Source organism: Salvelinus alpinus, chromosome 6 (genome assembly GCF_045679555.1).
Source record: "Salvelinus alpinus chromosome 6, SLU_Salpinus.1, whole genome shotgun sequence".
In the NCBI taxonomy this organism is placed as follows: Eukaryota; Metazoa; Chordata; class Actinopteri; order Salmoniformes; family Salmonidae; genus Salvelinus; species Salvelinus alpinus.
This window is the reverse complement of record NC_092091.1, coordinates 22,040,018-22,066,779: the sequence shown is the minus strand read 5'-3', so window position 1 is coordinate 22,066,779 and position 26,762 is coordinate 22,040,018. Positions and strand designations below refer to the sequence as shown.

Sequence of the window (26,762 nt, the reverse complement as noted above, 5' to 3'; positions counted from 1 at the left end):
ATTGGACTTTCTCTGGAGTGATGAATCACACTTCACCATCTGGCAATCTGACAGACGAATCTGGGTTTGGCAGATGCCAGGAGAAGCCTACCTGCCCGAATGCATGGTGTCAACTGTAAAGTTTGGTGGAGGAGGAATAATTGTCTGAGGCTGTTTTTCATGGTTTGGGCTAGGGCCCTTAGTTCCATTGAAGGGAAATCTTAACGCTGCTTCAAACAATGATATTGTAGACAATTCTGTGCTTCTAATTTTGGGGCAACAGTTTGGGGAAGGCCCTTTCCTGTTCAGCATGACAATGCCCCTGTGCACAAAGCGAGGTCCATACAGAAATGGTTTGTCAAGATCGGTGTGAAAGAACTTGACTGCCTGCAAAGAGCCCTGACCTCAACTCCATTGAACACCTTTGGGATGAATTGGAACGCCGACTGCGAGCCAGGCCTAATCGCCCAACATCAATGCCCGACCTCACTAATGCTCTAGTGCCTGAAGGAAGCAAGTCTCTGCAGCAATATTCCAACATCTAGTGGAAAGTCTTCCCAGAAAATTGGAAGCTGTTATAGCAGCAAAGGGGGGACCAACTCCATATTAATGCCCATGATTTGTTTGAGATGTTCGACGAGCAGGTGTCCACATACTTTTGGTCATATAGTGTAGGTCTGCAAAAATCACTAAAATAGAACACAGTAAGAAATAAAGTGGAAGTAACCTAAACTGCTTTTCCAATTACTCAATGCACTTGACATTTGTATGGAGGGAACTCATCTCATTCATTGCCAATGTGTAGATATTCAGCCAAGTTCTGCCTTAATTTAAATATTTGGTCATTGCCAAACACTCTTTGCTGGATCACACACTCACACACAACTACCCTGTTCTCACTAGCTGTGTCCTCAGCAGTGCTAGGGCCTGAGAGGCTGCCTTTCCTGGTCAGCTCGGTCAGCCCAGGGTCTGCATCCTAATGCTGAGTGACACTGGCAGCAGCACTGCAGTCAACCCAGCCCGGGTTGACCCTGTCCCTGGGACATGGCCCGAGGACCCAAGTCACCTGCCCAGAGAATTGGTTCTGTCAGGGCCAGAGGGCAGAATCACTGCTGCCTGGGCTGGTAGCACTGACTTTCCCTCAAGCTCAGGGCTCAGGGGAGATCTGCTCTGTCCATCAAGACCCAGTCTGTTCCCGCCCTCTCTCATGTTCGCTCTCTTCATCTTGGGGACTGCATTGTCTTCCCATTCCCTTCATTAACACACCAGCAATCCTATTAGCTTAGCTGTCCCTGGCAACCTTCCACTGTGCCAGCCAGCCCTTTACGCTCATAGTCAACAACACATCCCCCAAGCAGTTCCCTCAAGCAGAGTAGGCCAAAGACAGCTCTTGTTTTTCTTTCGACAACAGAGCCTTCAGCTTTAAGATGTTCATATTGTTTTGCTTGAGTTCAAAGGCTGTCATGACGAGGAAAAGCTTTTGCTCCCCTACTTCCTTTAAGTGATGTCATAGAGTTTCTAAACCCAGAGATGCAACATCGCAAGACTCCCAGGAACGCTCTCGAAGCAGACCAAGCCAGAGTTTGGGGTTTGAGGAGTCAGTGAGGGAAGTGAAAAGTTATTCCTTAGTTATTTTTCTCAATCTAAAAGCACAACCTAAGATTCGAGCTTATGTCTTAAGTCCAACCTCGTGAACGTGACGAATGGACACGTTTTAGTTTTATCCAAAACGACTTTATAGCAAAGGAATGCCTTTGATTTGACGGCATGCACATGCGCAATTCAGCGCGAGATGACCATTAGACACGATTTACGTGTTTCAGCGCATGAGCTTAGCTAGCCAACGTCACCTGCAACCGTGATCGGGGATTTCTATTGGAGTAGCAGTTTCTGATAATCTTCATACTGTACTGTCTTTTGGTGACATCATACATACACTTCCTCAACCACAAGGTCATATTCATTTTCAACTATGAGATTTCTGCCACGAATGGTGTATTTCAAAATGTAAATTTTTGCACAACACAATTAAAAACCACTTAGTTATGTCCGTCAACCGCAAGCTAGAGAGCACACTATTTGCCTTCAACGTAAAGTGTGGCCGCTGCATTGACAGTCAGTTGACAGACACTCATTCAACACCTGGCTGTGGCAGTCTGGTGGCCTTAGGCTGGTGAGAGGAGGAGGAGGTGGCCTGCACAGGGCTGGGCTGTCCTGCCTTAGCCGATGGAGTCATGTTTCCCACTCTGGCTGCCTGGCTTGCACACAGAAATGAGAGCTGGGAGAAGGAGAGAGAGAGAGAGGCAGTGCCATTCCTGGCCCTGCTCAAGCTGGTGCCCCTGGGGGCCCTGTGAAGAGCGAGCATGCCATTAGAAAAGGGGGCCCATGCAGAGGTAGTCCTACAGTACTCCTTCCAACAGTCAGCCTAATTATGATCGTGTGCTTACATGTTCCAAGCCTGGGGGTGATATCCTACTAAGAGAACAGGACTCCATTGATATGCAGCCTGTTTCAGCTTTTGTTTATTTCAGAAATAGGCAAACATTTGGGCTAGTTTAGCATATCTCCAGATATTCCTTGTCTGGATCAGGTTGAATGCAAAGCACTTGCACATCCAATGTTTTCCCTACATGGATACATTTCTCATTTAGCCTACTTCCATGGGAATTAGGCCCACCAGTAATGCTTTGTGTCAGAAAGGTTTAAATAATGATTGGTGCCTTGGTCCACAGCTAATTCAGTCCTCTCATGTCCCAGGGAACCGTATAGTAGCCATTACAGATGTGTGCAGCATTGCTGCATTGTTGTCCTTTTACAGCACTAAGGGTCTGGGTTTTGACAGGCCCTCTCGTCATCGTGTCAAGTTGGTTGGCAGCTTGTAATTAGGCTAATTGCATTTGTGAAGTGGACCGCCGTTCAGTCTTGACAGTGGTTCTGGTGTAGCATGTACTAGTGACTGTATTTCTCCTCCCCCACACTAAAAGGGTTCTGTTAAATGAGGCAGGACCCTGGTGTGTCTGGGTAGGATCATCTAAAGCACTTCTATCACATTCTAGTCTACAAAGACGTGTGGGGTGCACCGCTGTTCTCAAGGGCATGTTCCCCTTTTCATTCACACTCTGTAGATCAGCCAGGAGAGAGGTAATAAGAGTGAGACAATCTGAGAGCGAGGGACAGCAAGCTTGGGGACTGGTAGAATGGTGTCGGCAGACGGGGAAGGTGGTGCGTTGGGAGAAGAACAGAATGATTAGTTCTGTGAGGGTTTATGCTGCTTTAGCTGACCTGGTTTACTTTTCCCTGATTCCAGCCTACCTTCACAGGGTATGTTCTCTCTGACTGGCTTCGCCACACGTGTTTTTAGGTCACCATCCAAGAAAGATGGGTCTCGGTAGGTTACAAGGTAGATGCTGAGCCTTGCCGTTCTGCTCTAGATCCTGTTCTTCCTGTGCCAGCCTCTCTTCCTCCTCCTCCTGTCTGCCTGGCTGACTGAAGCAGCAACACATCCTCCCAGTTCTGTACCTGTTACTAGGTGATACATAAAAGCAGCTGCCACTTGTTTCCACAGGGCTCTCAGGAGAGCCTCACTTCAGAGAAACATGGAGCTGAGCAGCCAGGAGAGGAGAGGCTTGGTGGGGTGCAGCCAGGAGAGGCTTGGTGGGGTGCAGCCAGGAGAGGAGAGGCTTGGTGGGGTGCAGCCAGGAGAGGAGAGGCTTGGTGGGGTGCAGCCAGGAGAGGAGAGGCTTGGTGGGGTGCAGCCAGGAGAGGAGAGGCTTGGTGGGGTGCAGCCAGGAGAGGAGAGGCTTGGTGGGGTGCAGCCAGGAGAGGAGAGGCTTGGTGGGGTGCAGCCAGGAGAGGAGAGGCTTGGTGGGGTGCAGCCAGGAGAGGAGAGGCTTGGTGGGGTGCAGCCAGGAGAGGAGAGGCTTGGTGGGGTGCAGCCAGGAGAGGAGAGGCTTGGTGGGGTGCAGCCAGGAGAGGAGAGGCTTGGTGGGGTGCAGCCAGGAGAGGAGAGGCTTGGTGGGGTGCAGCCAGGAGAGGAGAGGCTTGGTGGGGTGCAGCCAGGAGAGGAGAGGCTTGGTGGGGTGCAGCCAGGAGAGGAGAGGCTTGGTGGGGTGCAGCCAGGAGAGGAGAGACTTGGTGTAGTGTGCAATGAGGAGCTAAGTTTAGGGGCGTGTGTGTGGCTTGTACTTACTATGTGATTAGAGACAGTCAAGCCTCACGGGCATGGAGGGGATATTTGAGTGTGTTTGTGTAGAGTTCAGAATTTGGCAGGGAAATATCTCTATTCTGAACCTCTCTTGTTTGTCTCCTCCTTGGGATGTACTTGATGAGGTAGGCAGGGTGCAGCAGAAAAAATGAGCAAGGCCAGCTTTTTAAGCCCAGTCACACTCCACTGTTTTCCCTCTCTCCTCTCATCCCTCTGGGCTTGGTGTCAGTTTTGCAGACAGGTCAGGGTTTTCTCTGCTGCCATGGAAAGTTTCCCTCCCCCCTCTCTGCCTGTGAGTGCAGCCTGCCTGTCATGGGCATTGTGTCAGTGCTCAGAGATTCAGAGTGTCAGTGCTCTCTATGGAGGATAGACCCTACTTTCTGTGTTCTGTTTCCCTTATCCCCCTCTCTATTACCCATTTCAGACCGAAGATGTAGCAGCATATATTACCTGCAAAAATCAGCCATTTTCTATGTTTTAATTAACTCATGCAAAGAAATAAAACCCTGGGTTATGTGTAGTGTGGGTTGCATCTAGTGTGTTGTGATGGCATCGTATGCTGTTTTATAACGTGTGTGTCTTTGTTCCATTCCTATGATCAGGCAGAAAGTAGGCTATGTTGGGCAGAGTATGAGTGTGTTCTTTTGAGATCCATGTCGTGGCTCTATGTGGACAGGGAAAGTGTGAAAGGCCCTCTATAAGCCGCGTGGTGAAATGTTATACCATTACCATCTTACAGGGATCCCTCTTCCTGCTTTAATAAGCCACTTGCTCTTATATATTGCACTCAGGGCTCACCTTACGGGGCTTAAATGTCCCTCTGTTTCCACTGGCCTTAGCACCCTCACTGAGTGCTATGCTAGCTGGAGCTAGGCTGGTATGTAAGCTGCAAGGCTGTTGTCCCTGTGTTGTGTTGCCCATCTCTGTCTGTATGTGGAGTGTTTACGTGAACCCCAGTCATTCTGGACCCGAGCCAGTTCGGAGGCATGGCCCCAGACTTTTACAAGCTAACAGAATTCTATTAGGCCTATGTCAGGCTTTCCACTCTGGGCTTGTTGTATGGGCCTGGTAGATATGGCAACATCCCCCTGTTCAATTTGCTTGTCACTAAGGGCTCGTACAATGCAATCAGCAGTAGGCCACAAGTAATGGTCTAATGTCGGCGAAGGCTTGTGTGGAGTTTGTGCACAACCCCCACCCCTTACATGTTCCGCCCCTCCCTCTTGAAAAATAAGTTATTATCTTGAGACTAACCTGGTTGACCCCAATTAGTCCACTGGTCGACTGCTGTTGGTCGACCGAGATTGTTTTAGTTTGATTTGAACATTTTTGAAAATGTTTGGTGTGTGTGTGTACTAGGCTATTGGATTTAATTTATATATGTTAGAGCACTTTGGTTTCACTAATAAATATGTTGAAATGGAACCAAATGACCAGTTTCTGATAGATGGGCTATATGGTATAGGTTGAATGTGATAGTCTACCTATAACCAGCCTGAGTAGGCCTGTAACTCCATTCCTATTCTATTCAGAGTAGAGACATTTTATCAAATTGGAAATGAGCTATTATCAGGCTGGTTAATACAATGCATGTCTGTTGAATTTGGAAAGATCCACTTGCACTTGGCCCCGCCCCACCTACTCAGGCCAATCCTATATATTTCACATGTTGGTGCTCATGGGTTGTTTTGAATGGAAATTACCCATAGCCTCGACTCCAATGTCTATGGCATGCCAACGATAGAGGAGTTGACTAAAGCATACTGATCTGGTACCAAGCTAAGACGAGCCTAAATAAAGTAGTTATGACTAGACATTTGACCAGAGTTATACTCTTACACCTTATTCAGCTGGCCTCTGCCTCTTGCATCCCTAATTAGTGTGCTCTTCTCTCAGGCTCAGATCAAGTTCCCCATCGACTATCCCTACTCTCCTCCGGCCTTCCGCTTTCTCACCAAGATGTGGCACCCCAACATCTACGAGGTAAGAGAAAGAACAACACTCACCCTATCTGTCATTACACAATCACCTCTTTCTTTAGCTTTTCCCCTACATAATAGTCCAACGTCCTTTTGTCTCTGAATAGCTTTAACTTGTTATCTTCTATTATAAATACTTTCAGACTCTGTTGCTATCATATACTTTAACAGTGGCCTAGTGTATGTATAGAGAAGGGGTGTCAAACAATTAAGACCTAGACAACCAGGTGAGGGCAGTTCCTAACTAATCGGTGACTTCATTGATCAAAACAAATTGCTTGGTTGGGCTGATGAGACAGTGGATTGTGCAGTCCAATGGAACAGAGTAAATTGGCATCTTAACGTCACAGATTTAGCCGGTGGTAACTTGTGGAATAGACATCGGCTGGAATGTGGTTTTAACTAATCAGCATTCAGGATCAGACCCACCAGTTGTGTAATGTATAACAATCACACTTAATAGACTTTTTAAGGAGGGTTTATAGCAAGAAAAACAACAGAACATAGGTGTTTTGTCAATTAAATAATATGGATTTTAAAAAACCAACACAAACCCTATCTTCAACACAAATCAGAAATAAAATGATAACAAAATAACCCCCACAAATACTATAATTTAAATGCATAGTTTTAGCAAACACATCCAAATATTCAATAACCGTCGCAATGACCAAATAACCTTTTGACCAATTTACACCTTTTACCAAAGAGCACCTTCTATCTACCAAAATATACTATAGTGTACCTTAGTAGCGCTTCCCTTCCTCCTCTTTCGACCAAATAACCTTGTTTTGGTTAAACTCAAGTTCAGATTCGGCTATAAAAGCCTATTGCGTTTCGCCCAACCAGGAAATGATTAATTTATAAGTCTGTTCTTTATTTTCCCCTTTTTGATCCCCTTTAGTTAATTCAGTTCAATTAATAGTCTTTGCGGATTTAAATAATATTTCCCCCCAGCAAGCAAAAAGATAGCCAGCAGTGGATGATCACAAAAACAATGAGGGGGGAAAACGACGGATCTCCCCGAAGTTTAGAAGTCATGTCCACTCATTAAACTTTCTCTGTGATCCATTTAGTTAATCCCAAACAAGGAAATAATCACATTTCAGGAACACGTTCCCAGTGCCAAACAATACATCCCAACAAAGGAAGGCACGGACTGTGTTTTGCATGCTTCAGTTCTCGTCTTGCAATTTGTAACTGGTGCCTATGCGGTTTATCCGGTGTCTTCATCTCCCAGGTACGCTATGGAAAAACCAACCTCCCCTCTATGTTCCGCAATTCCTCATTCATACCCTTTTCAGCTGCCCTTCTTAAAGCAGTAGCACTCTTTTTAGGCCACAATCTCTATCGTCCATACAGAATGGAATTATTTTAACATATGACAGAATCATTGCCGGACCGGACCACTTCAGCGCAAGCATGGACGAGAAATAGTCAGATGCTTTAGGAAGTGGACGTGCCTTTAACCAGACCAAATGTCCCGACAGGAAGTGTGCATGTTTCTTGCAGGCGTTATAGTATTTGGTTTGTCTGGCCAGGCAAATGCCCACTCTCCATTTGACTTATTTTGCCATTGCCTGCTGTCTCTGAGTTGTATTGCAGCTGGTGCGGCGATGGAGCTGTTGAAATCATCCTCTCCAGAGGCCCTTGGAGATTCCTCTCCATGGAAAGCTCAGCAGGGATTTTTCCGGTTGTTTCATGTTTTGCTGTGTTGATAGCATAACGAAACTCAGAAATCCATTTAGGCCAGTTCTGGTGGTGATCTTTTACAAAAGAGGCAATCAGAGTCTTGATGGTACGATTGTCTCTCTCTGTAAGATTGGCTTGTGGACGGTAACTTGTGGTGAACTTGTGTGTCACCATGACTTACAAAGATCATCCATAACCGTTCCTGTGAACTGGGGTCCACAATCAGATATGAGGTACTGAGGGACTCCTGAGTGGGTGAAGGTGTGTATTGTTGGCAAACTGTACAGGCCTTCACATGTTCCCATACGTCCTGGCAACAGATAACCACCAGGCAACCTCCAAGATGCGAAAAAGAGTCTTCAGCCGTCCAAGATGGCAGGCCAGTGGAAGGTCATAAAAGTAATCCAGATAAAGGGAGTCAAGGCCTTTTGGTTACCACAAGTTGATATTTATTGACTTCTCCTTTTAACAGGGATCCTCCTGTACAGAATTCCTTGGAGTACTTCGAATCCGACCTGGACGCTCACTGGAAGCTTCTTTGTTCTTCCTAAGGTCACTAACCTCTTGGTCCTGAGCTTGAGTTTCAGCGATCTCAGCAATAGAGGTGGGAAGAATGCAAAGGCTTTGAGTGGTGGTGCCTGCAACATATGCTACTTGGCTTGCTGCTGGAGCCACTGCTCTGGACAGAGCATCAGGAACAATGTTCTGATGCCCATTCCGGTAATTCACTCTGAACTGGAATTCCTGAAGGCGCAACATCCAGTGTGAGCCTGGAAGACATTTTGGGGCTGTTGAACACCCATGTAAGTGCCGAGTGATCATTAAATACATCCGACTCAACCCTCTCAAGATAATGCCTCCCCTTTTCGATTGCCCACACCACTGTGAGGCCCTCCTTTTCCGATGTTGAGTAGTTGCGTTCAGCTACTTTAATGCCGTGAGGCATATGCAATGACTCTTTCTCCACCTTCCATCAGTTGAGTGAGGACCACACAGAATCTACATCACTGGCATCCGTTTGGACTTGGAATGTCTGCGATAGGTCTGGCTGAGCCAACACTGGTGCATTAACAAGAGCCTGCTTCAAATGCTCAAAACTGTTCTGCCAGCACAAGAAACCTGTGTAGACTTTTGAGGTCATGTAGAACCGGATAGTCCGTCATCACTGTCGTTTTGGCTGGATCTGTCTCAACACCTCTCACAATGTGACTCAAGAACTTCAGCTGGTCTTTGAATACCTTAGCGTCATGAAGCATTGAGAACACAGCATCCAAGTCTTTTACAGGTTGCTCTGGGTTGGGAGAGAACACAGTCATATAACAAAATGTAGACAAAACAGATCTGTACTCTCAGGTTCCCCAGAACTTTCTCCATAAGGCGCTGGAAGGTAGCACCGGCGTTCTTAAGCCCAAACGGCATCGCTTTGAACTGATAAAGGCCTATCTGAGTGATGATCGCTGTCTTGGCCTTTCTCTCCTCAACCATTGCTACTTGACAATAGCCTGACTTCAGATCCAGGGTAATGAAACCGGAAGCTCCATGTAGAGACTCCAGGAGGTTGTGCATGATGGGCATAGGATAAGCATCCTTTTGCGTCTTTGCATTCATCCCTCTGAAATCAGTGCAGAACCTCTGGGAACCATCCGGTTTCCCCACCAGCACTACAGGAGCAGCCCAAGCAGATTGTGAAGGCTCAAGGATTTTGTCCCATTTCTTCCACTTTATCTACAATAATCTTTCTCTTGTAGGGTGACACTCTGTAGCCCCTGCAGCAGACTGGGACTTTGTCTTTGGTGTAGATCTTGTGTGCCTCAACCATGGTTTTCCCCAGTCGACCAGAACACACAGGGCCGTGATTGGAAGAGGAATTGAACCTCAGACTGCAAGTTGGATATACTTTGCATATACTCCAGAATGGTGTGAAGAGTGATCAGATTAATTGCAATTAATTGCAAAGTCTCTCTTTGCCATGCAAATGAACTGAATCCTCAAAAAACATTTCCACTGCATTTCAGCCCTGCCACAAAAGGACCAGCTGTCATCATGTCAGTGATTCTCTCGTTAACACAGGTGTGAGTGTTGACGAGGACAAGGCTGGAGATCACTCTGTCATGCTGATTGAGTTCGAATAACAGACTGGAAGCTTCAAAAGGAGGGTGGTGTTTAGAATCATTGTTCTTCCTCTGTCAATCATGGTTACCTGCAAGGAAACACGTGCCGTCATCATTGCTTTGCACAAAAAGGGCTTCACAGGCAAGGATATTGCTGCCAGTAAGATTGCACCTAAATCAACCATTTTATCGGATCATCAAGAACTTCAAGGAGAGTGGTTCAAATGTTGTGAAGCAGGCTTCAGGGCGCCCAAGAAAGTCCAGCAAGCGCCAGGACCGTCTCCTAAAGTTGATTCAGCTGCGGGATCGGGGCACCACCAGTACAGAGCTTGCTCAGGAATGGCAGCAGGCAGGTGTGAGTGCATCTGCACGCACAGTGAGGCGAAGACTTTTGGAGGATGGCCTGGTGTCAAGAAGGGCAGCAAAGAAGCCACTTCTCTCCAGGAAAAACATCAGGGACAGACTGATATTCTGCAAAAGGTACAGAGATTGGACTGCTGAGGACTGGGGTAAAGTCATTTTCTCTGATGAATCCCCTTTCCGATTGTTTGGGGCATCCGAAAAAAGCTTGTCCGGAGAAGACAAGGTGAGCGCTACCGTCAGTCCACTCAAGGGAGTGGGCTCACTCACAATTTTGCCTAAGAACACAGCCATGAATAAAGAATAGTACCAACACATCCTCCGAGAGCAACTTCTCCCAACCATCCAGGAACAGTTTGGTGACGAACAATGCCTTTTCCAGCATGATGGAGCACCTTGCACCTTGCCATAAGGCAAGTGGCTCGGAGAACAAAACATTGATATTTTGGGTCCATGGCCAGGAAACTCCCCAGACCTTAATCCCATTGAGAACTTGTGGTCAATCCTCAAGAGGTGGGTGGACAAACAAAAACCCACAAATTCTGACAAACTCCAAGTATTGATTATGCAAGAATGGGCTGCCATTAGTCAGGATGTGGCCCAGAAGATAATTGACAGCATGCCAGGGCAGATTGCAGAGGTCTTGAAAAAGAAGGATCAACTTCATATAATTGTCAATAAAAGCCTTTGACACTTATGAAATGCTTGTAATTATACTTCAGTATTCCATAGTAACATCTGACAAAAATGTCTAAAGACACTGAAGCACCAAACTTTGTGGAAATTAATATTTGTGTCATTCTCAAAACTTTTGGCCACGACTGTACAGACTGACTTGGGTTGTTGTTCCATATTTTTGTCCTCCTGTTTCCCTGGTATGACCTCACTGGGCTTGAGCCTCAAAGGAAGAAAAAAAATCAAAGTATTTTCTTTGATTCCACACCCCATACTTATTTTCCCCAAGGTCTATTATGGTTTTGGTCTTGGTGAGGAAGTGAAGACCCAAGATGATAGGAAACGCCAAATGGTCATCCTCTAAGACGAACATTTCCAAAGACCACATGCTGTTATGCCAGTTGTAAAGGAGCTGAACTTTTTCCAAAGCACCATGCACTTTCCCATCTGCCAGGGGAGAACTTTGGTTCTCACAAAACTGGTCTCCTGGACATGTGATATTCTGCCAGAGGCTTTTCTGCATCCGGGTGAAAGTACACCCTGTATCAAGTACCGCTTCATATTGGAAATTCCTGACCCCCACTGTTCCTCTGAAGCAGACCGCCACCCGAGGGTTACAGTTGAGAATTTTTCTCTCCAGCTCTGGTTCTGTGATGTTAGGCTTCCACTTCAAACAAAGTACCCGGAAATCATAAGCAAAGTCCCTCAGACTGAGTTGGAAGTTGAACCATATCTCTTAGTTTCTTTTCTACCTCTGTTAAGTAGTCAGTTGGCAAAAATTATACTTGGAATGCCTCTTTGAGCTTCACCCAGGTGGTGATTTTCTTATTTTCTGCCATCCACCGGCTCCTGGCTGGTACTTTGAGAACATTAGATAGGGTCCCCATCAGCTCAGGGTTTGATATAGGTCTCACGGATAGGAAATTGTCACATTGCTCCAAAAAGTTCAAGATATCTGAGATCTCCTTGGAACCATCAAAGCGAGGGAACTCCATGCAGATTGGAGGCGTGGAGAAATGATTGGCACGTGACGCATGACCTTGTGAACCAGCCAGGGTGCTCAGACCTGGGGTGCCTAGGCCAAATGCACCAGGACCAGGAATACTAGTGGTAGTTATTGAGTTTATGCACCTCATTCTTCCATTTCTCATCCCTCAAGATGCATTCAAACACCCCTTGTTCCAGTTGCTTTATGGAATCCTTTGTGGTTCTCCATTTTGTCAGTTTTTGCATTGACATAGCCTCTCAGGCTTTCCTCTCTATTTATGGCACTCACCAATGAGTTCTTAAAATCATCCACAAGACCATTAACTGTGGTTAGTCATTTATCAAGATTATTGCTGACCAACTCAATTTCCTCCCTCACAGTAGGCTGATTTGGGTGGCTCCTCACTCTGTTTATCCCCACTTTCCCCCTCTTCATGGTCTGAGATGTACAGTGAGCTGAGCAATAAAGTTATTTCCCCCACAGGATTTCTCATTGTGACGAATGAACCAAAGATAGGCGTAATTTGGATAGGGACACCCGAGTGCTTTGGTTCATGTCCTCAGGCTCAGAGCCTAGTTCATGAAAGGGACCATTTGGCAGAAGGGTTTGCATCTCCTCCTGAGACATTTTCTTGATTTGCGCACTGTTAGATATGTGGCAGTGTCACAAATGTATTGCTGGTAACTGACCTGTTTGTGTTCCTGTAGAACGGGGATGTGTGTATCTCCATCCTGCACCCCCCAGTGGACGACCCCCAGAGCGGAGAGCTGCCCTCTGAGAGATGGAACCCTACACAGAATGTCAGGTACTCTATGCACCACACCTTTCCCTCACACAATGATAATTCTCTCACTCAACCCCTTCTCCCCAGCTTTGATATATGGTTGACTATTAGTATAAATGTGGAATTTATCAAACATAAAACAAAATCTATAATATATTTTCACTTGATTCACATACTTTTTTCACACATTTAATCTTACTTTCCATTGTCTTCATTTTTTTCTCTTCTTTTCTCTCACTCACTCCACACACAGCAGAATATATAATTACTACATTGGGTCTCCTCGGTGGCGCAGCAACTACTGCAAATAAAAATGGCCTCACACGTCTTTGCCCAGAGAGCAGTGTTGTAGTGGTCTCGAGACCACATATTGAGTGTCTCAGTCTGGATACATTTGTACTTTGTCTTGACTAGGTCTCAGACAGTGAGGACTCATAATTTCTTCCCGAGACCAGCCAAGAGCGGAGTAAAAAAACTCAATTATCAGCTTCCATTCAGGGAACGCATAAAACTGCTTCGCCAGGCCAAATATATACACTCCTTTCTTGAAACCTTAATGCAGTATCTTAAAACCCTTTATACCTATTATATACATGTTTGCACAGTGGCGAACCTGTAGGCCTTCAGTGTGTAACAGGTTGGTGATTCTGAAAGGACAGCAACCATAATACCAGCATACTCATGTAGGAGAGTGCACTTTTTGTTAAACACAAAGGGCCAGTGGTGTAGTGGAGGGTATCACTTACTTCTTAATTAACTTCTTGACGCTACGGATCCCGTTACCGGGATAATTTTCCTAAACAACCACTGAATTGCAGAGCGCCAAATTCAAAAATAATCCTAAAAATATTTATAATCATGGAATCACAAGTGAAATATACCAAAATACAGCTTAGCTTGTTGTTAATCCACCTATCGTGTCAGATTTTGAAAATATGCTTTACAGCAAAAGTTGAAGCATTTATCTAATGTACCTTCGTTAGATTTTATCTCCTCTTGCCCTGGCTAGCATTAGTTGTTGATCTTGTTGTTGTTGATGTGCGTAACAGAGGGAGCCTACCTTTTCATGGTTGTTTGATCAATAGGACTGTGAAGTTCCAAAATGTAAGAGGACTACTGTTGTATTTACATATTTGCAAAAATCCATTCAGGTGTATTTTGTGGCTTTTGGCAAATACATTCTAATGATCTAAAGTCACGCTGTTGCAACTGCCTGTAAACACACAGTCCAGTTCAAAGTGAATGATGTTAGGTCCGTGTTGCAAATGGCTTGTTTGTATAAAGGCCTACTGTAGCTCAGATTGGTTATAGCGCACCGGTCTGTGTAGACTCTGGTCCTGGACAAGACAGATGTTTTTAATCGGTTTTATTTACTGCAGTGTCTATTAATTGTCCAAACGCATGGCTGCTTTCCCGCTCTATTTTGCTGTAGAATTTTCACAAATGCCTTAGCATATGTAATTCCCAAACATTCTATGAATTCATTAAATCTTAAAAATGACCATATCCAAGTACAACAGGAAGCGTGCTACAATAAGAAACACAGTTAGTTCCACTCACCAGATGATGATAATTTGAAACTTAACTTCTTGTTGAAAGTTATTCTTGAAAAGGGAGAAGCTAACAAATGATCAACAAACTCTTTGATATCACCTGCTGCAGCCAATGCAAACTAGCCAACAACAAAAGCTAGAAGGGGTAAGTTTCCATACATTTTGGTAAAAAACTGTCCCACCTTTTAAGTCAAAATGTGATTGGTTGATTCCACTGTCATTCCAAAATGTTGCCCTAATGCAGTTGAATGGCAGATGCCTTTATCTAGCTTCTGATTGCCTAGCTGATGGCTGACTTACCTAGCTAGATTTATCTCCCCAGAGACCAGCAAAGGAAAATCCTGATTGGATATTTTTTTCTCTTCAGTGTTAACCCTTTCTTTTCCAACAAAAATTGATGCGATTAAATCAGAACATCATTGAAAATAATATAATTATTATTATGTTATTATAATCATTTTATTAATCCTTAGCCCTTCTCTGAAGGCGTAGAAGGCCAATTATTCCCCACTGTGTTTGGGTTAGTAATAATTTCTAGAGTGGCTCTATTTTTCCTCAGCATGGATTTTTTTCACTATTTCAAATGTCTAAAGAATCTATATGTTGTTCTGAAATATGAATACAGAAATACTGGACATTTTGAATTCTTATGGTGGTAATTTGACAAAATGACAATCATGGTCTTGAATTTGTGTTTTTCTGGTCTTGTCTTGAATCGGTTTCTCTTTAGGTGGTCTCAAACACAACACTGCCAGAGAGAGAGACCACGGGTGTGAAAAAGTTGGTTATAAATAGATGGTATACAGCTGCAGATGGAAGTGACACAGAAATTGACATTTTCTCGTCATGCGATTTGGAGGTTTTCGTAGTTAGAGAGTTAGGTTAGTTAACTACCTGGTCCCTAGGCGATGACAGCAAATTTACTTTAAGCTAACTTTTACCCATTCATCTGTGAAGACCGCTAGCTAGTGTTCATATGGATGTCACCGTGACATGCCAATTAACTAACGTTACTGCCCTCAGTTAGCACAACGACAAGGCAAGCCGGTGCTAATGCTTTCCACTTGGCAGCTGTTTCACGGTGTCGCCGGCGGTAGCTTGTAACGTGGTCAATTGTTTCTCCCTCCCAGGATTATACTTCAAGTAGAATGGCAGCCTACACAAGAAATAACTAATATAGAAAATGCGCTGTAGATTTCAGGTTGTCTTGGATACATATTTTGTGGTTGAAAAATACTATCCGTTTTTATGATACTGATAAAGATGGCACCTCTAAAGACGTATCTAACTGTGCATTCTCTCAAGATGCTAAAATAAATCATATTTCTCCACTCCTGAGTCAAATTTTTGCCTACATTTGGTGTATCATTTTACTGCAAGAAATGCTTAATTATGCAGGAGTTAATATTAAGGCTATGTGAGAGGTTATAATAGACCTACAGTCAGTTTCCAGTTTTCAGGTTCCATTCAACTCATCTGAACACAGGCAGGTCACCCGTGATACAAGTCAGTATTCAACATCCTGAACAGTAGGCTACAGTTCCCTTTATGTGCCATAGGCCTATTTGAAGTCCCCATCTTGTGACTGTCGAATTTGTATAGCTCCTCATAATCATCATAGTCGGCACTGCTATCATCCTCTTTTACCAGTTCGCATTACTTTTCTGCCCTTCTCTTCATTTTCAACTCTCCACTTCACAGCTTTTTTTTTCTTATGGAATTTAACTTAACACCACAGAGACATTGTCCTATTTTCCTCCGTGGGTTACGTATACTTTTTCTGCCTGTTCCCAAAAGCGATTGTTGTGTAGGCCGTTTGGCGTGCGTAGACTACAGTTAGTGCATCAGCCTAAGCTTTAGGGCCTAATGTCAACCTAAAATAATGAAAGAAAAACCTCAGTTGCCTGTTTTTAAGGTATTATTTTCTCTTTATTCAACCCACCCACCCTTCATCCACACAATCAATATTCATTGACCCTAATCACGCCCGCCCCGCAGATATAACTGCGGGTTATGCGTCAACCCTCGCATCACTAACGGCAGCAACACTTCGCTGTCCTTCGCTCCCACTTGCCAAACACTTCTGTCCCGCAACTGCATGGGAAGTAGATAGGTTAGTGTAGCCAATATCAGGGGTGACAATCACAGTAAGCACACGCATACAAGCAACATTACACTGATCATTAGTACTTTCATCAAAAATAAACAATTGTACAGTTTAAGTTAATAAAACTGACAATTATTTTGTTTGTAAAACTAACAGTGAAACCACTGCTGAGCAAATGGACTGGAGCTTACCCGATTTGTCTGCCTGTCTTCTAATAACCCTGGTGTTTACTTCTCACTCTCACACACACTCAATCATAGGCAATTCTAGGTCTTGTGGCATATTTTGGTTAAACTATCCCCAATTCAATGGAATTGCAACCTTGTGCATGCTTAGTGAGTTATTCTATCACATGTGCAGTGCGCTTCCATCACATGTACAGCTGATTCTCAAGATCTTGCACACTAATGCGATGCTATTGAGCCCACACTACACTGTCTGAGCCAAGGACTACATGCTTTCTGGTAAGTTTTGATTACAATACTGGGTGGGGGGAATATATTTTATATGACATACATGATTTTTTTGTTAACTAGTAAATAGTAGCCTAAAGGAAAGTGTGTTTAAATAATTTCTAACTTTTTAATTTCTGCTAGTTAGTTTTTGCTACCATGTGGGTTTTAGCTTGCTTGAGCCTACTATCTGAGGAGTGTCAATTCACCTGTTTCCATACATGTTTCATTTTTAAACAACTCCTTTGTAAGATAAATGTTTTATCTAACTGCTTAACTATTTATCTGTACATGGAATTGTGTATTTTTTTTTTTTTATTACTCTTTACAGGAAAATGCCACAGGCACTATCTGATGTGTGGAGACATTTCACTGCAGCTAATGTGGAAGAAAAAGCTGTGTGCATTTGCGAATACTGTGCCAAATCATATGTAACAAATGCAACAAAGATGCAGAATCATCTGGCCATGCATAAAGTTCCCTCAGCGCTCACAGCAAGCAACCTCTGACAAAAGTTCCTCTACTTCTATTCAAGGTGAAAATGATGAATCGGACACCTTATCGATAGCAACAGCTCATGGTCCTCCTGGAATCAGAAGTTGTTTTTGACTCAATGGAGGAACGTAGTCAAAAGAATGCTGATGAATGTCTTGCTCGACCTGTGTCTTCAACTGGTTCACCTCTGAAGCTCACAGGCAATGTGTATTGGAAGAGATTTCTGTATGTTTCTTCCCCAGCATACACCCCTCCAACCAGACATGGTTTATCTACTAATTTGCTGTATGCAGAGTTCAAGTGAAGGTCAAGCAAATCATAGAGAAAACCGACTGTATTGCAATCATCTCTGATGGGTGGTCGAATGTTTGTGGGCAAGGAATAATTAACTACATCATCTCCACCCCTCAACCAGTATTCAACAAGAGCACAGACACAAGGGAAAACAGACACACCGGTCTCTACATTGCAGATGAGCTGAAGTAGTCAATGACCTTGGACCACAGAAGGTATTTGCATTGGTGACAGAAAATGCTGCGAACATGAAGGCTGCTTGGTCTAAAGTGGAGGAGTCCTACCCTCACATCACACCCATTGGCTGTGCTGCTCATGCATTGAATCTGCTCCTCAAGGACATTGTGGCACTGAAAACAATGGATACACTCTACAAGAGAGCCAAGGAAATGGTCAGGTATGTGAAGGGTCATCAAGTTATAGCAGCAATCTACCTCACCAAGCAAAGTGAGAAGAATAAGAGCACCACATTGAAGCTGCCCAGCAACACCCATTGGGGTGGTGTTGTCATCATGTTTGACAGTCTCCTGGAGGGGAAGAAGTCTCTCCAAGAAGTGGCCATATCACAGTCTGCTGATACGGACAGCCCCATCAAGAGGATCCTCCTGGATTATGTATTTTGGGAGAGAGTGGTAAGTAGCCTGAAACCTATAGCAGTTGCCATTGCACGGATTGAGGGAGACAATGCCATCCTGTCTGATGTTCAGACTCGGCTTGCAGATGTAAGAGAAGAAATCCGTACTGCACTGCCCACTTCACTGTTGCTCCAAGCAGAGGAAACTGCAGTTCTGAAATACATCAACAAGCGTGAAGACTTCTGCCTGAAGCCCATACACGCCGCAGCGTACATGTTGGACCCCAAGTATGCTTGCAATAGCATCCTGTGGTGCAGAGATCAACAAGGCCTATGGTGTCATCAATACCGTGTCTCGCCACCTTGGCCTGGATGAGGGCAAGGTTCTTGGCAGTCTGGCGAAGTACACTTCCAAGCAAGGGCTTTGGGATGGAGATGCAATATGGTAGTCGTGCCAACATATATCTCATCAACCACCTGGTGGAATGGACTTTGTGGATCTGAAGCTCTTTCCCCTGTTGCCTCCATCCTCCAAATCCCACCAACATTAGCCGCCTCAGAGCGCAACTGGTCCTTGTTTGGGAACACGCACGCAACATGCTGACCAATGCAAGGGTTGAAAAATTGGTGGCCATCTGGGCAAATTTGAGGCTTTTTGAGCCTGACAACGAGCCATCCTCAACAAGGTTGGAAAGTGACGGTGAAGATGAGGCCTCAGTCTGATGTTCAAGAGGTGGACATTGAGGAGGTCCAGGGAGAAGACATGGAAGCCTGAGAGGAAGACAACCAAAACTTTAGTTTCTAGACTATAATTTTACAGATGTATGTTGAAAACGTTTTTGGGAGACACTATGGATCATTGGGGATCATTCAATATTCCCTTTCTTTTGTTCAGTGAAATCATCCCATGTGAAGAGGCAACTAATTTAATTAAAGTTCAATTCGTAACTAAATTGTTTTTATTTCTAATGGAAGGATTTAATAATTTGCAATTATGTCTACTTATGATAAGGTAAAAGGTTTATGTTTCTGTCTCCATATGATATGGTAAATATATCCAATGCAAAAAACATCTGCATTTAAATGGTATTAATATTCATTCCCATATATTCCCGTTAATTCCCACGGAAAGTTTCTACCTCTGAATATTTCCCAAAATGTTCAACCCTAGTTGTGACCGATTTTTTTTGTTTGTTTGTTTTGTCATAGTTGTCTCTAGGGGGGCATATTTGGAAGGGAATAATGTGGGCTGAGAGTGTCAGGTTATTGTCCAATTCTGGCATTTAGGTCGCCACAGACTAGTACATGTCCCTGAGCCTGGAAATGTTTGATCTCACCCTTTAGGATGGTGGAGCTGTCATTGTTAAAGTATGGGGATTCTATTGGGGGGGATATACAGTTGAAGTCGGAAGTTTACATACACTTAGGTTGGAGTCATTAAAACTCGTTTTTCAACCACTCCACAAATGTCTTGTTAACAAACTATAATTTTGGCAAGTTGGGGACATCTACTTTGTGCATGACACAAGTCATTTTTCCAACAATTGTTTACAGACAGATTATTTAATTTATAATTCACTGTATCACAATTCCAGTGGGTCAGAAGTTTACATACACTAAGTTGACTGTGCCTTTAAACAGCTTGGAAAATTCCAGAAAATTATGTCATGGCTTTAGAAGCTTTATAGGCTAATTGACATCTTTTGAGTCAATTGGAGGTGTACCTGTGGATCTATTCCAAGGCCTACCTTAAAACTCAGTGGCTCTTTGCTTGACATCATGGGAAAATCAAAAGAAATCAGCCAAGACCTCAGAAAAATAATTTGTAGACCTCCACAAGTCTGGTTCATCCTTGGGAGCAATTTCCAAACGCCTGAAGGTACCACGTTCATCTGTACAAACAATAGTACGCAAGTATAAACACCATGGGTCCACGCAGCCATCATACCGCTCATGAAGGAGATGCATTGTCTTCTAGAAATGAACGTACTTTGGTTCGAAAAGTGCAAATCAATCCCAGAACAACAGCAAAGGACCTTGTGAAGATGCTGGAGGAAACAGGTACAAATGTATCTATATCCACAGTAAAATGAGTCCTATATCGACATAACCTGAAAGGCTGCTCAGCAAGGAAGAAGCCACTGCTCCAAAACCGCCGTTAAAAAAAGCCAGACTACGGTTTGCAACTACACATGGGGACAAAGATCGTACTTTTTTGAGAATTTTGGAGGGTGTCTCGCTGGTCTGGGCGGGCTGTCCGTTGCTCCTTTGTGAGATGCTTGGGCTGTGGTTGAGGGTGACGTCCTTCAGGGTCCTGGCAGAAGTTGGAATTGCTGCCTTGTATAGGTGGACCTGGTTGTAAAGGCTGTTTAAGTCCAGGGTGGAGTGGTGGGCAAGGTAGACATTAGGTTTTGAGGCACTTCCATTCACCCGCTGTATGGTGGCAAGGTGAATGTCTTTTCGTGGTTGTAGGGTGGGGATAACCACTTGTGCGTTGGGGAAAGTGGAAGAAGCTTTTTCAATCACTCCCTTGAGTGCTGTGGCCACCCTTTCCTGCTGGGCCATCAGGTTGTTTGTGGCTGGGGGACCCTAGACTGTCCTCTGACAACAGATCTAGGGCATGCTTAGTGTTTGGGCACCAGAGTTTAGCCACTTTATGTGTTTGGAAAAAGTGTATTCTCTTGAATGTGTTTGCCATTTGAGTCAATGAGGAGCACAATTTCTGGCGTTTGTGTCCTCAGTGGATGTGGGGGGGTTGTCAGGGGAGCTGACAGGGGGGCTGTTAGGAGGGGGTGGGGTCTGTTGGGTTGGTAGGTCCTGTTTTGCCTGTCCCATTGTGGTGTTGAGATTGTGGTCCGGGTCTGAGGTGGGCTGTTCTGCTGGCTTCTCTGGGGAAGTGTCCTGCTCTCTGTCACACCTCAGGTTTCTCACCACCTCCTTCACTGCTGTTAGCTGTTACTCTCCCTCCTCCTTCACTGCTGTTAGCTGTTCCTCTCGCTCCTCCTTCACTGCTGTTAGCTGTTCCTCTCCCTCCTCCTTCACTGCTGTTAGCTGTTCCTCTCCCTCCTCCTTCACTGCTGTTAGCTGTTCCTCTCCCTCCTTCACTGCTGTTAGCTGTTTCTCTCCCTCCTCCTTCACTGCTGTTAGCTTTGCCATGTGTTTCTCTCCCTCCTCCTTCACTGCTGTTAGCTGTTTCTCTCCCTCCTCCTTCACTGCTGTTAGCTGTTTCTCTCCCTCCTCCTTCACTGCTGTTAGCTGTTCCTCTCCCTCCTCCTTCACTGCTGTTAGCTGTTTCTCTCCCTCCTCCTTCACTGCTGTTAGCTGTTTCTCTCCCTCCTCCTTCACTGCTGTTAGCTGTTTCTCTCCCTCCTCCTTCACTGCTGTTAGCTGTTTCTCTCCCTCCTCCTTCACTGCTGTTAGCTGTTTCTCTTCCTCCTCCTTCACTGCTGTTCCTCTCCCTCCTCCTTCACTGCTGTTCCTCTCCCTCCTCCTTCACTGCTGTTAGCTGTTTCTCTCCCTCCTCCTTCACTGCTGTTCCTCTCCCTCCTCCTCCTTCACTGCTGTTCCTCTCCCTCCTCCTTCACTGCTGTTAGCTGTTCCTCTCCCTCCTCCTTCACTGCTGTTAGCTGTTTCTCTCCCTCCTCCTTCACTGCTGTTCCTCTCCCTCCTCCTCCTTCACTGCTGTTCCTCTCCCTCCTCCTTCACTGCTGTTAGCTGTTTCTCTCCCTCCTCCTCCTTCACTGCTGTTAGCTGTTCCTCTCCCTCCTTCACTGCTGTTAGCTGTTTCTCTCCCTCCTCCTTCACTGCTGTTAGCTTTGCCATATGTTTCTCTCCCTCCTCCTTCACTGCTGTTAGCTGTTTCTCTCCCTCCTCCTTCACTGCTGTTAGCTGTTTCTCTCCCTCCTCATTCACTGCTGTTAGCTGTTTCTCTCCCTCCTCCTTCACTGCTGTTTCTCTCCCTCCTCCTTCACTGCTGTTTCTCTCCCTCCTCCTTCACTGCTGTTTCTCTCCCTCCTCCTTCACTGCTGTTTCTCTCCCTCCTCCTTCACTGCTGTTTCTCTCCCTCCTCCTTCACTGCTGTTTCTCTCCCTCCTCCTTCACTGCTGTTAGCTGTTTCTCTCCCTCCTCCTTCACTGCTGTTAGCTGTTTCTCTCCCTCCTCCTTCACTGCTGTTTCTCTCCCTCCTCCTCCTTCACTGCTGTTCCTCTCCCTCCTCCTCCTTCACTGCTGTTAGCTGTTTCTCTCCCTCCTCCTCCTTCACTGCTGTTCCTCTCCCTCCTCCTTCACTGCTGTTAGCTGTGCCGTGTGTTCCTCTCCTCAAGTTCTCTCACCCCAGTCCGGAGTGCAGCCAGTTCAGAGGTTGTGTCAATTTCCTCCTATTCTGAGTTTCCTTGCTCTTGACAGTGTGCTCTTATAGCATTGTGCCATTCCAGGGGATGGTCTGTGTGGAAAATTAAGTTGCTTACATTCCCCTCTTTGTATCAGTCAGTTTTCACACATCTCACTTCACACTTCAGTGCTAATTGAAGTTGCAGACAGGTCTGTTATGTCCTAGCAGCTTGGTATCTTAGTAGCCTTGTTTACTAAGCATTATATAACAAAATTACCTAGAAATTGTCTTTTACTTTTTTACTTCAGAAGGAGGTTCAGACTGAACAAAACTCACTCAGTCTTGTGTTGGATGGTGTTTTCAGGTTTCTGCTGTTTCTTCTGCAGGTTTTGGTTTGTTAGAAGTTTTTTCCTGATAGTCCTTCATAGTAATAATCCATTCAGGTAATTCTGTGCAAAATCAAGGTTTTAGGTATGGAATTTGGATTTAAGGTTTTGATGTATCCTGGGTAGTATCCTGTATAAGTCCTTGTGAAAAAATCCAAGTTTTTCTACATTTATCCAACTTTAATTCAATTTATTTTCAGAAGAACTCAGGAGCTCTTTTTTTCTCTGTTCCTTCACTATCGCTCTCTCTCCCTCCTTCACTATCCCTTCCTCTTTCTTCATTTCTCCTCTCTCTCTCTCACTATCACTCTCACTCACTCTCTCTCGCCATATCTCCCTCCCTCCCTCAGGACGATCCTTCTGAGTGTCATCTCTCTGCTCAACGAGCCTAACACATCCTCACCGGCCAATGTGGACGCCTCCGTCATGTACCGCAAGTGGAGGGACAGCAAGGGCAAGGACAGAGAGTTCACAGAGATCATCAGGTGGGCACACATACAATCACCCTCACACAGATCATGGCCAGGCACAGAAAGAGCGACGAGATTTATCAGTTAGGTGGACACATGCGCACCCATGGACACATCAAGGGTGAGAACAGGGTGTATACATTCAAACCATCAGGTACACCCTGTACCACTTCCACAGTTAACCCTTTATGTCTCTTCGTTGTCTCTCTTAACAGGAAACAGGTCCACGCCACCAAAGCGGATGCTGAGCGGGACGGTGTGAAGGTGCCAACCACCCTGGCAGAGTACTGCGTCCGGACCCGTGCCCCACCCCCAGATGAGGGCTCCAACCTCTTCTACGACGATTACTATGACGATGAGGACTTGGAGGACGAAGACGAGGAAGATGGCGAGGACTGCTGCTACGACGAAGATGACTCGGGAACCGAGGAGTCCTGACGACCCGCCTCCCCACCCCTTCCTCACCCCCCTGTCACCACACCCCCCTTAAACTGAACTCATACTCCACCCTTCGTCTATACACCCTTACAGATCCCCCCCCCCCACAGCAGTGCAGCCACATCTGCACTTTAAACCCAGATGCGTTTAAAAGCTACGGAGTTAGTTTGTCCATTTGTTTCTGGTGTTTTTATTTTCCTGTTGGTCAGTGGAGTGTTAGAGAGATAATGTTAGATCTACATATTATTCACATGGTTTGCTCTTCATGGCGACGCCCCTCAATTCTCATTTACCGCTTGCTTTTGAAAGTTTTGAGTAAGGCCTCTGTCTCCTGTAGAGTGTCTGTACCCAGACAGAGGCAGGCAGGCCTGAGCTAGTGATGGTCATCTTAGCTGTGTGACCTCTCACCTGGTTGACAGCCGTGTGAAGCCAGCCTCCCTGGCACACAAGGCTAGCTGAGGCTAGGGGACCCTGACAGTTCACTCTTGGGGACCCTGACATTTCACCTGTCTGCCTCAGGTCAACTTAGCTCAAAAGCCAAGTCTTACTGAATGAATTGACGGCCTGTAATGATGAGATGGGTGTATTGCAGATGGTTGATGTTATAATACTGATGTACTCTTTCGGAGACCTTTGCACCCTTTCATACACATTTGTTACGGTATGTTAAGTGGCAGTGGTCTGAGCTCGGCGTCTTTACCCATGGCCTGAACAACCGAGTTAAACACACAGCTCCTAATGCTGATCACCACCACATGCTTTTTCATAAGTCCAACACCACGTGCTTTCATCTCATGTAATTCCTCACCAGCCACCTCAACTGCTCATTTAAAGATGTGAGTGAGGGATAGTGTCTCAATGTGTGTCTATATGGGTGTTTTGGTGGTGGTTCATTATTTTATTCAAATGTAGTGCAGGAATGCTTTGCAGAGAGAAGTGAGTTAGACACCTCCCTCTGGCAAGTCTGTGCAACAGTGATGGCCTCGCACAGCAGCCATCTTGAATTAGCTGATTTGTTTAGATTACATCCTCAGTCAGTTACTTCCCCAAACATTTCACATGACTAGAAGTGCTCGCAAAACGAGTAGCTCCATCACACAGGATTTGACACACTGACTAAATACAAACTATTTAACAGTATTCACACCACCCCACATTTCTGTTGCTTCAGTAGTGTGTAAATGTTCATTCATCGTTACAACATGACTATTTGATGCTACGTTTTAGAGATGAAAAGTGCATTTCCCAGCTGATGCTAGGGATGTGGATTGGGAGGTCAGTGGTATATTTTAGGAGCAGGTCATACAGCCAACCCACTAGCATGTTGGGTGGTATCAGGCTCGGCATAGTGCGGTTGGGAAACACTGTGATGATTGAGAATGGGCCGAGGGCTCCCCTTTTGGTTCTTTTGATGTAGTCTTTTACTTCAGACTTAAGGTGTTAGCAACTATATTTTTTCCCCTTACATGTACCAAGTGCAATGATTCTCAGCCTTTTTTGTTTTAAACACCATGTCATGGGGGTTATTCATTGGACTTATCAGTACATTTACACCCGTTTGTTTTCGATACAGAAACATTCAGGTATTCTATTTTTTTCAATAGAGAAAAACAGGTGATTACTGAACACTTGTACTCTTTATGTCATGTTAACATCTTGAGTATGAAGCATGTACACATCAATCCAATCATCATGCATTCATATAACTGTTTTACATTCACCATATACAGCTGTTACGTTATGTGAATAACCCCCATTTTTGTTTTACTGTAATGTTTGGGGCAATTGGAATTTTGTGAAGCTGCCGATTTTATCATGTAATTTCCCTCCCAATGTGCTACCTTCCCATCTATACAGACTTTCTTTTTGGTGGCAGCATCAGCGAGGGACCCCCGGCTGTTACCAAAATTCCTCAGGAAAACAAAACCACTAACTTTTTCACATCTGTGTGTGTGTGTGTGTGTGTGTGTGTGTGTGTGTGTGTGTGTGTGTGTGTGTGTGTGTGTGTGTGTGTGTGTGTGTGTGTGTGTGTGTGTGTGTGTGTGTGGACGACTGTTCTCTGCAACGCTGTTCCCCCAAACCTATCACCTCTGCTTCAAAGACTGTTTATAATCTTTACCTTGATATTAATATGCACATGTGGATATTTCAACAATAATTTGATGTATTTTTCTTCTTGTTTGTATTTTCTTTTCTAATGTTTTGTACATCTATTTAAAACCTAAATAAAGATCTTTATTAGAGTGTTGAGATGTTTCTTAGACCAGGAGTGAATGAATGTATTCTAACAGATGAGAACTTAGTTATCCATCCTTTTTATGGTTTATTAATATATTTTGATTGACTAACAATAATTTGAATAAGATTCTGAACTGGCTATTATTCATCCCTATTTTGTGTTCTCTTAGACACTGTGGGAATGTATGACTCAGGGATAACTCTTGAGGTAAGACTGTTATTCCTCGACTCACTCTTATCCTGAGTGTTGAATGAAGCCACTGGCTCAGTTATGGAACCCTTGTGATGTCAGAGGTCAGGCGACCCCAAAGTGGATGAGGAAAGTTGATGAGATCTGTACCCTGCAGTCACCTTTAGAGTTGGGGATGTGGCAACTGTTAATAAATCATTAAGAACACATTGTGTACTATAGCATTTATTTATTACATTCTCTATATGTTCTCTTACAGACACCATGGGGATGTATCACTCAGGGATAACTGAGGTAAGACTGTTTTGCTTACTATTCTCATAGGCAGTGGCGGACTTACTATTAGGCAGAAGTGGCAATTGCCTCAGGCCTCACATCATCAAGGGGCCTCATGAGCTGGGCAAAAAAGAATAAAATAATTTATTCGCTTGATGCTCCCCCATGCTACGATCAGAGTGGGGCT

The 26,762-nt window shown here is 44.8% G+C and overlaps 1 protein-coding gene across 1 annotated transcript in view; it reads left to right on the top strand.

Annotated features, from left to right (window-relative positions):
• Nucleotides 1-26,114, top strand: part of LOC139578358 (ubiquitin-conjugating enzyme E2 R2-like) — a 33,421-nt gene extending 7,307 nt beyond the window's left edge. Inside the window, exons 2-5 of the mRNA XM_071405833.1 lie at nt 6,080-6,166; nt 12,696-12,793; nt 23,314-23,448; nt 23,649-26,114. Of these exons, the coding sequence (XP_071261934.1) occupies nt 6,080-6,166; nt 12,696-12,793; nt 23,314-23,448; nt 23,649-23,871 (543 nt within the window). The 3' untranslated portion in view covers nt 23,872-26,114. The remainder of the gene's footprint in view (nt 1-6,079; nt 6,167-12,695; nt 12,794-23,313; nt 23,449-23,648) is intronic.
• The last annotated feature ends 648 nt before the right edge of the window (nt 26,115-26,762 follow it).